Here is an 8,473-nt window from a genome sequence, read left to right on the forward strand (position 1 = left end):
GGCAAATCAAAATAAAGTTGTGGATTTTGGCGGATAATTTAGGGATTTTCGTCATTGAAAAAAAACGGTACTGGTGAAAAATTGAATTCCAAGTTACATTTCTGGCTGGTTTACCAGCCTTAAAAACACGGATGAAAAATTGAAACAGAAATTGGTACTTGCACACTGCAATTTTTCTCTTGTCTGACAAATATTTTTTGCATAAGTCATTCATGAAGAACATGTATTGGCGAATATGTGGGTGCATGGCAAGGAGATTTAAGGCTTTTTTCTCTTAGGTGAAGGCTAACGTAAGTAATGCACACATTTATGTCTTAGGTTATCTTGCAATAATGTTACCGATCTCACGAAATTGTTCATATGATTTGTCTTAGCTTAGGATATCAGGACTCGTCAAGATATGGACATGTTTCAAGTATGAGCCTGCATTCAAATTAAATTTTTCCTTTATCTCAAAGGAAGATAATAACTAAATCTTTCGTTTAATCCCATTAGTACTGAAACCTTAAAAAAAAAAAGAGTACTGAACCATTTTTTGCCGCCTAAAAAGTCAACCAACACACGTGATTAATCCACGTGCTGGTAACACATTTCAGCCCAAAAAACACAACTAAAACGCAAGCTCCTGGAAAACGCTATGAGTGTATAAGAATAGTTGAGAGCGTTCTCAAACGGCCAAAACAAAAAAAAAGCCAGAGTTTGACTAGATCTAAAGGCATCCGTTTGTTTCTCTTCATTATGTAACGTTATCGAACCTATTGGAGGCCAACTCATTTCTGGCCAGCAACACTTAATAATGCCCAGTTTACCTACTTTATCTTCGGGGTGCAAGGTGCATAATCGGAGTGAGTCATAACTGCCCTCAGTGCCTTGGAGCTAAACACCCCACCCCACTGGCCACGCATGGGTACTATTTGGAGGTGTTGCCCAAACTTGCTCTGTTGCTCCGTTGCCCTTATTAGAAGATAGGCGGTTTTCGAGCGCGCGACGTCATCTATTTCGTAAGGAAGCTTAGGAAATCCACATCTCAGGAGTCTGCCGCCAATCTACTTCAAGATATAAGAACCCGGACCGACCGAGCACGTTCTGTTCCTTGCTCCCTCGTCCCTCCCTCCTCAATCTCCATTTGCGCAAAGGAGGTCTCCATGTTCACAGGGATTCAGAGAAGCAATGTGCAATTGTGTAACTGCGAGTGCGTGAGCAAGTCTGACGTTTTGGAGTTCAAAGACGCGACCTTCAACTTGCGCAAGGCTGCTGATGCGCTGCCCTTCAACATTTTCCTCAGATCCGTCTTGCGTTTAGGCTCTTCACCAGTACCAAAACCATCAGTGCCACCACACCAGGAATGGTACTAGTAGTACTAGTAGTCGGTTGGTTCTCTTGCCTTTAGTTGGGGGTTCCCGTCTGTAGCAGGAGCGGGAATCGCTTGGGGTGGAGCACGAACACAACATACGAATTGAATCCAGCTGGTTGGTTGGTTAGTGGAGGAGGAACTTTCAGTAAAAGCGCGGGCTCTCTTAGCCTCTTATTCCCCTTCGTAGGCTGCTCCACTCTAACTCTGCGTTGTACTCTTAGCTCAGTCAGCGAGAGGAGGCTATTCTTAGACAGACCTCATGAGGTAATTCATTCATTCGCAATTTATGGGGGGAAAATAGTGTCTTGAACAAGCTGCTCGTGCCTCAACAGTGTTCATGAAGTGCCCAAGAGCTTTAAAATTGGTTTGATACCCATTTAGAACAGTTCAAGTAAGGCCAATATTGGTTGAAAACACGATTTACTCTTCTTGTAGCTGCTGCTGCTGCTGCTGCTGGCCTGGGTTCCATGAAAACCACGTGCACGCCCGAGTCTTCTCCATCGACAAACGTGTTCGTCGTCCGAACCTGCTCGTGGACGAGCGCCGTCTGAATCTCAGAGTGCTCGAGCAACTCGAACGTGATCTCTGACGTCTTGTGTGTGCATCCCGATGACGATCTCTTCCCAAAGCCCGGAGTCCAACATGAGTACCGCTTCCACCAGCGAACTGAAAGGTGGTGCAACTCTGATACTCGCCAATAAAGAACTTGGTATTGGGCGAAGTGAGTCCGAGCCAGTGATAGCAAGTTCTCGTGTATCGGAAAGTGCTCCACCTGCATTTAGCTTGGAACAGATCAGCAGCATGCATCCGAAGGTTGGAATTTCGGATTTTCAGATCCTCAATGTCTTGGGGAAAGGTGCATATGGCAAAGTGTATCAAGTGCGAAAGTTAGTTGGTCAACATGCCAAGGAGACCTTTGCCATGAAATCTGTGAACAAAACCCGAATCGTGGATAGCAACACGGACCTCAGACACACTCGGACGGAACGGGACGTCTTGGCATTAGTTGATCATCCATTTCTCGTCAAGATGTACTATGCTTTCGAGACATCTCGGCGATTGTACTTTGTCCAAGAGTTTTGTCGTGGCGGAGAGCTCTTTCGATTGATGGAGACGGAGCGAATGCTCATGGAGGATCCCGCCAAATTCTATATCTGTGAAATCGTGTGTGCCCTTGAATACCTCCATAGTTTGAATATTGTTTATCGTGATTTGAAGACCGAAAATATCATGCTCGACGAAGAAGGTCACATCAAGCTCATTGACTTCGGCTTGAGCAAGATCTTCGATCACGAAGAAGAGCAACTCACCACCACGTTCTGTGGAACCGTCGAGTACATGGCTCCGGAAGTGGTGATCAAAAACCCCGGTCATGGCAAACCTGCCGATTGGTGGTCATTGGGCATTTTCACATTTGATCTTCTCACTGGTCGCTCTCCATTTCATTCCAATCGAGGCAAGAAGGAAACCAAGGAGCGGATCATCAAAGCCAAGTTCACCATACCCGCATTTATAACCCCCAATGCTCAAGATCTGATTCGAGCTTTCTTGAGGAAAATGGTCACCAGACGACTCGGCAGCAATCGAGGGGCTGTGGAAGTCAATGAGCATTGCTTCTTCGACGGCATTAATTGGGAGAAAGTGGTTAAAAGAGGCTACAAGCCTCCCTTTCTTCCACCACGATTGTCAGACACGGATGTCTCTCAATTTGACCCAAGATTCACGTCCCGCACCCCCAAAGAGTCAGAATGTAACCCCCATCCCATGGATGCCACCTTTGCCAATCTATTCCCAGATTTTGACTTTGTTGCAGTTGACTTCGATGAAGACGACTCGTCAGCTTTCTCACTCTCTCCGCCTGATAGCCCAATCCAAATGAAAAGCAATGCGTCCGATTTGGATCTCTCTGACAAAGGCATTCCATCCATTCTACACCTTGGTAACCTGCAGCTGAATGCTTCGAGGCACCATGGAGATTGACAACGACAACAAAGACTTTTACATAGAAGAATCAAGGTTACCCACCCCCTCTGAAATCACGCCTTCCCTGACGTTTCTCTTGATTTCAATTTCCCTCCTGAATTGCTCCCAATCTCCTTATCAGACTTACTTGCAAATTACTCATTGTGATATCATTTTTTCTTTAACCAGAAAGCCAAGAAGATGGCTGTGTCGGTGTTAGGTTCAAGACATCATTGCTTTCATTCTGTTTGACTAATTCCAATTATCTGATTTTTGGAAAAAAAATATCATGCCATTATACTGCCACAGAATACAGGAATCAAAAAAGCTTCATATTTGTTGGAATTTCTTTTATCTTAAAATGGTCGCAATGTGGAAATCGTTGGTAACATTTTTCCTTATGTAGTTTACCAAATGACTTGATTATTACATAATGTTCTTTGTTTGGTCGTGAGCAGAGCTCTTGATAGCGCATAAAGAACAATGGAGTCGAGCACCCTGTGACATAACCAGGAGGGGGAAACATTCGAAAGGAGGTTGATATTAACAGGAGTCAACTTTAGTTCATAATTTGAGCCGCTGTGTGTTCCCAGCTCCGTCATCTTGACGTGAAATAGCCAGGGCTTTGAAGTAACGCGTTACAAGTAACAACGTTACTTTTTTGGTGACTGTAACTCGGTAACCGAACGGCTTGTTGGGCCCTCCCGTTACCGTAACTTTTTGTTTAAACGAGGTAAAGAAAATTTACATAAAAAAGGTTTCCTTCCCGATTTTTTCAAAGTTCCGTCCCAAATAAAAAAAAATCACGGGTGGTTGTTATTAGGGTTACCAATTACCATATTCTGTGACGTATGACATTAATGGTTAAATCACGAAATCCTCTACATAAGAAAACCCAAGGATGACGGAATACATGGATGTGGAGGCTCCTTGCAAAAGTATTATTTTCGATTCTAGTCAAGTCAATAAGCTTATTTTGCAATCGCTTTCAGGTATGGCAATCTGAAGCCTAGGTAAAAACTTTCAGCCCAATTGAATGATTTTTGAACAACTGAGGGCGTTTTAAGACCAAGTACAGTCATCGTTACAATGTACTAACCTGCGTGTGGTGTCATTTTTTCTTCAAATGACTCGCTCAAGTACACAGACAGTGCTAAATTTCAATTGACTGTTACTCGTTAACCAAAGCCTCATTCGTGCTGAAACTTGTCAAGTAAGTTCCTTCAACTCATACCAAATTGATCTTGTCAAAAACAATCATTGGCTGGACTGCAATCCGATTAACTAAAAATGCACATCTGACTGCCCGAGCGGAGGTCTCCATGTCTTTCGTCCTTCTTGGATAACCTTAAAATGTAACCCTGGTTGTCCTCTCGTCAAACCAGGGGTTGGCTCGTGGCTGAAACTTCACTTTTTTCACTACTTATGGTGCGTCTACACGGCAAATAATTCGGCAAATAATTAGCCATTTCACAAACATTTCATACTCCCATCCATGATCGATCAACACGCATGTCCGGAATCCGGATCCATCTCCTCCCTTCCAAGTAATTGAAACGTGGACACCAGTGAACCCAGCGGCCGTCGGCCTTTATGACCGTTACACATCTTCCGTTTTTGGGTCAGCTGATATTTTGGTCCTTCGAAAAGAGAATAAAACCTTTGCAAGGGCCTGGGGGCGCCTAGGCCGAGGTGCAAGCCTGCGGTATGGTCGTTAAAAAGTGAACTTTGAGATGACAGCTGTCAAGCTGCTCTACATACTCTAGCGTTATTCACGGAGACTTTAGAGCAACGACGATTGGGCACGCTTGTTCAGGGCACAAGTCTCTCATCATCTCTCATGGACCTGTCATGGGGCCGATTTGGCAATTTGCCTCCAACTATTGATTGACTAATTAATTTCCAATCGGATGAGACAACACGATTTTGGATTTAAATGAATTTTAGGAAACACGTGTTAGTGTGGGATGCTTTTATTTATGATGAAGTCCACTTTCGTTTTTGCTTGTTGCACCAGTATGAATGCTACATGGATTTGGACCTGTCTGGGGCCGATTTGGCAATTTGCCTCCAACTATTGATTGACTAATTAATTTCCAATCGGATGAGACAACACGATTTTGGATTTAAATGAATTGTAGGAAACACGTATTAGTGTGGGATGCTTTTATTTATGATGAAGTCCACTTTCGTTTTTGCTTGTTGCACCAGTATGAATGCTACATGGATTTACACCTAAATTTGGGCTTTGTTTGTGTGTTTAGAGATTGGTTGAGCCCTTTTCAACCCAGCCCAACTAAAACTATTGTATTGAACCATTATTGCTTTAGTCCTTTTCTTGTGTGGGTCAGATGAATGGATCTTACAATTTGGCATACACCAACTTGCCTTCTTATATCAATTCCCAACATTTAGTTTATCATAAAATCAACTTAATATATAAAAGGTTTCTGTGGATTCAAACCCGTAACATTTTTTATTCCAACCAAGAAAATCTTCAAAAGTTACAATACGCTACGTCATGCTCGAAAGGCAAGCAACGCAACCTCTAGTGTATGCAAGCTGCCGAGCTATCATCTCAGAGTACATTTTTTAACGACCATAAAGCCTGCGGCAGCTCGGTTGCAAGGGCCTCGAAAACAACGGCAGATTAGAGCTTAATTCTGTAATGAAAAAAAAAGATTCCGCGCATCGAGATTCGAACTCACGACATACTAAAATCAGCTCGAGGTCACGCGCACAATGCGTTCTCCATTTCCGAGGGTTACACATGGGGACCGTCAACGTTTTTTAATTAAGGAAGCTGCATGTCGAGAGAGTAGCAGCTGACCCAAAAATGGAAGCTATGTAACGACCATAGTGGGCCTTCCCTATGCTCAGGCCGGCCCTTCTTTTACATCCGTGCTCTGAGACGCCCGTGACTTGAGCGATTCAATCCGGAGATGGATGGATGGATGATGGATTCATTGAGCTCATCCGAAGATTTTTGAGATAAGCCGGATCAGATCATCAGCGACTACGGATTCATTGACCCATAGACATTCTTGGCCGGCTATTAGTTGCGGCCATTCAGCCCTCGGCCAAATACACGGCCATGATCGATCCTCCGCACCTTTGAGAATTGAGGCCCAAGCATCAAGACCAGCCGGACAGGTTCTCCGCCTATTTTCCACCCGCCAATTTTAACCATAAAAGCCAGATCTTGATGGGCTTCTCGAGAACGGCCTTCAAGTCAATGCCATTATAACAACTTCCACATACACTGAAGTCGACGATATCTTACTTAGTGCATGAGGGTTGCAACCACCCAACTTCATATCCGCCATCGTTTAGTGTGCTAGACCTTCTTCGCGCTCATCTTCTATTGCCTTCACTTACGGCAACTCGACTTGGCTCAATTTAACCTTAAAGCGGCCAATGACACTCCTTGAAATCGGTGGTGTCTTGATATGCTAATAATGCATGAATGCCAATCATGTGCGAAATTGTGCCCCTCATCATTAACTGCTGATCTAGTGCAGGGATCTTAACCTTTTCAGAGGCCATGTCCGGACCAAACCTTCTCTTCCCGGTCATGAAGATGGCATCGCCCTTGAACCAATATACCTTTGAAATATTGACGGTCGTGCACCTGTGTCTCTGGCCACGAGACTGGTCTTTATTTGGTCCCGAAAAGTGGACTGATTTTTGTCGATGCCATCTGTAATTCTACCTGTAGGCCAATATACATATCATCTTAATTCCGTTTTATGCTCTAAATATATTTGTGTTTAAGTTTCTGACAAGAGCTTTGAGCTACTACATACGGTTCTCACATCTCGACCAGTACTCTAATATTACATAGCTTTTTTATATTTAAGGAGAATTGGTGTCAATATATTCAAGATTATTATGAATCAGAAAATTGGTTGGGTTTTTGTTTCAAAATAGTTGGTTTATGATTTATAAGTTAAAGTTAAAATGAATTTCGAGCAGAAATATTGTTAAAAGCGGATCATCATGTGGCTAATTGCCGTTATAGAAAGAGGTAAAACATGCCTTGAAGTAGCCACCAGTTTTAGCCAATATATGAACACACAGAGGAAAAAGGCAAAAAAAGGACCTGGTTGACCCACTTACTCTACCGACCGCAATAAACAAGATTTTCACCATTTATGTCTACCTACCATTTATTTAGTGTCTGTGATTCTCTTCTTCATTTTTTCATGATCAATAAATCAACTCTGGTCATCATTGCTTTGATATCTTTAAATTGATTTCTCAAGACATGTTTGGCAAACTATATTGAATGCGAGGTTTCGAGTGTAGACGGGTCAGAGAAGAACTGTTCGTCTGATACCAAATATTTCCGAAATTGTTAGGCAAACTTTCAGACGAAATTTTTCTCGTGTAGACGCACCATTAGGGACTGGCTGGAGTTTTTACTTGTGTCAGACAATTTTCCTATTATTCAAAAGTTCAGTGCCCTGAAAGACCATGTAAAAAGAGTTATGAATTTTGGAAATTGCCACCACAAGTGGCTTTACCAAGAACTCAAGATTATCCGAGCGATATTAAAAAGCAAATAAATATTAAACTAAAGCCAGAAACGTTGTCATTTTTGTCTTCTTTGGCCGACTTTCGGAGGTGCACCCAAGTGGAAAGATTTGGCAAACTAGAACAGCCAATTATGTCTGGAGCTACAACTCCAGCAAATTCACATGTCCATAACCCCAAGGACAATAGTTTATGGCCCACACGGGTCCATCAGCAAAATTCAGGCAATATTCCTTCAAGCTGTCCTTGGTTGGCTCATCCTTTTCAATTTTTCCAATGCCACCAATTCTTTTGTGAAAACATTCAGCAATTCATTCAATTAGGTTCGACGTAATTACTTTAAAACCTAATAAGTTTATTGCTCATTTATGTTTATGTTTAGCTTTAGCAATTTCTCTCTGATTTGTAGTGTGGCATTTCTAGTTCCAAATTGTCATCTGTAGTTCTTTAGTTCGATTGTATTGGTCCTTTACAGTTAGAATTTATTGCTCATTAGTGTATTGATTTAATTTTGTGTTAGATCAGTCTGTTGAGTTTATTTCTGTGTTTTTGCGTTGCTTTTTTAGTTTACATATGTTCTTGATTCCTTACTTTTCTCTGTCCCTTACTTCTTGTTGGCTT

The 8,473-nt window shown here is 42.5% G+C and overlaps 1 protein-coding gene across 5 annotated transcripts; it reads left to right on the plus strand.

The window, feature by feature from the left end:
* Nucleotides 1-783: 783 nt before the first annotated feature.
* LOC131880702 (ribosomal protein S6 kinase beta-2-like) lies at nucleotides 784-3,647 on the plus strand. Of its 5 annotated transcripts, none has more exons than XM_059227396.1 (2): nucleotides 784-1,618; nucleotides 1,790-3,647. In XM_059227396.1, exon 2 carries the CDS (start codon nucleotides 1,964-1,966, stop codon nucleotides 3,332-3,334), a length of 1,371 nt encoding a protein of 456 aa, XP_059083379.1. In that variant the 5' UTR covers nucleotides 784-1,618; nucleotides 1,790-1,963; the 3' UTR covers nucleotides 3,335-3,647. The 5 variants fall into 5 exon arrangements, with proteins under 5 accessions (XP_059083379.1, XP_059083385.1, XP_059083373.1 ...); XM_059227402.1 differs by having other exon boundaries at nucleotides 784-1,370; XM_059227390.1 differs by having other exon boundaries at nucleotides 784-1,348.
* Nucleotides 3,648-8,473: the final 4,826 nt, after the last annotated feature.

Source organism: Tigriopus californicus, chromosome 1 (genome assembly GCF_007210705.1).
Source record: "Tigriopus californicus strain San Diego chromosome 1, Tcal_SD_v2.1, whole genome shotgun sequence".
NCBI classification, from domain to species: Eukaryota; Metazoa; Arthropoda; class Copepoda; order Harpacticoida; family Harpacticidae; genus Tigriopus; species Tigriopus californicus.

What these genes read in the sequence shown, in the direction of transcription:
- LOC131880702 (XM_059227396.1), top strand. Translation starts at nt 1,964, where the DNA reads ATGACGATCTCTTCCCAAAGCCCGGAGTCCAACATGAGTACCGCTTCC.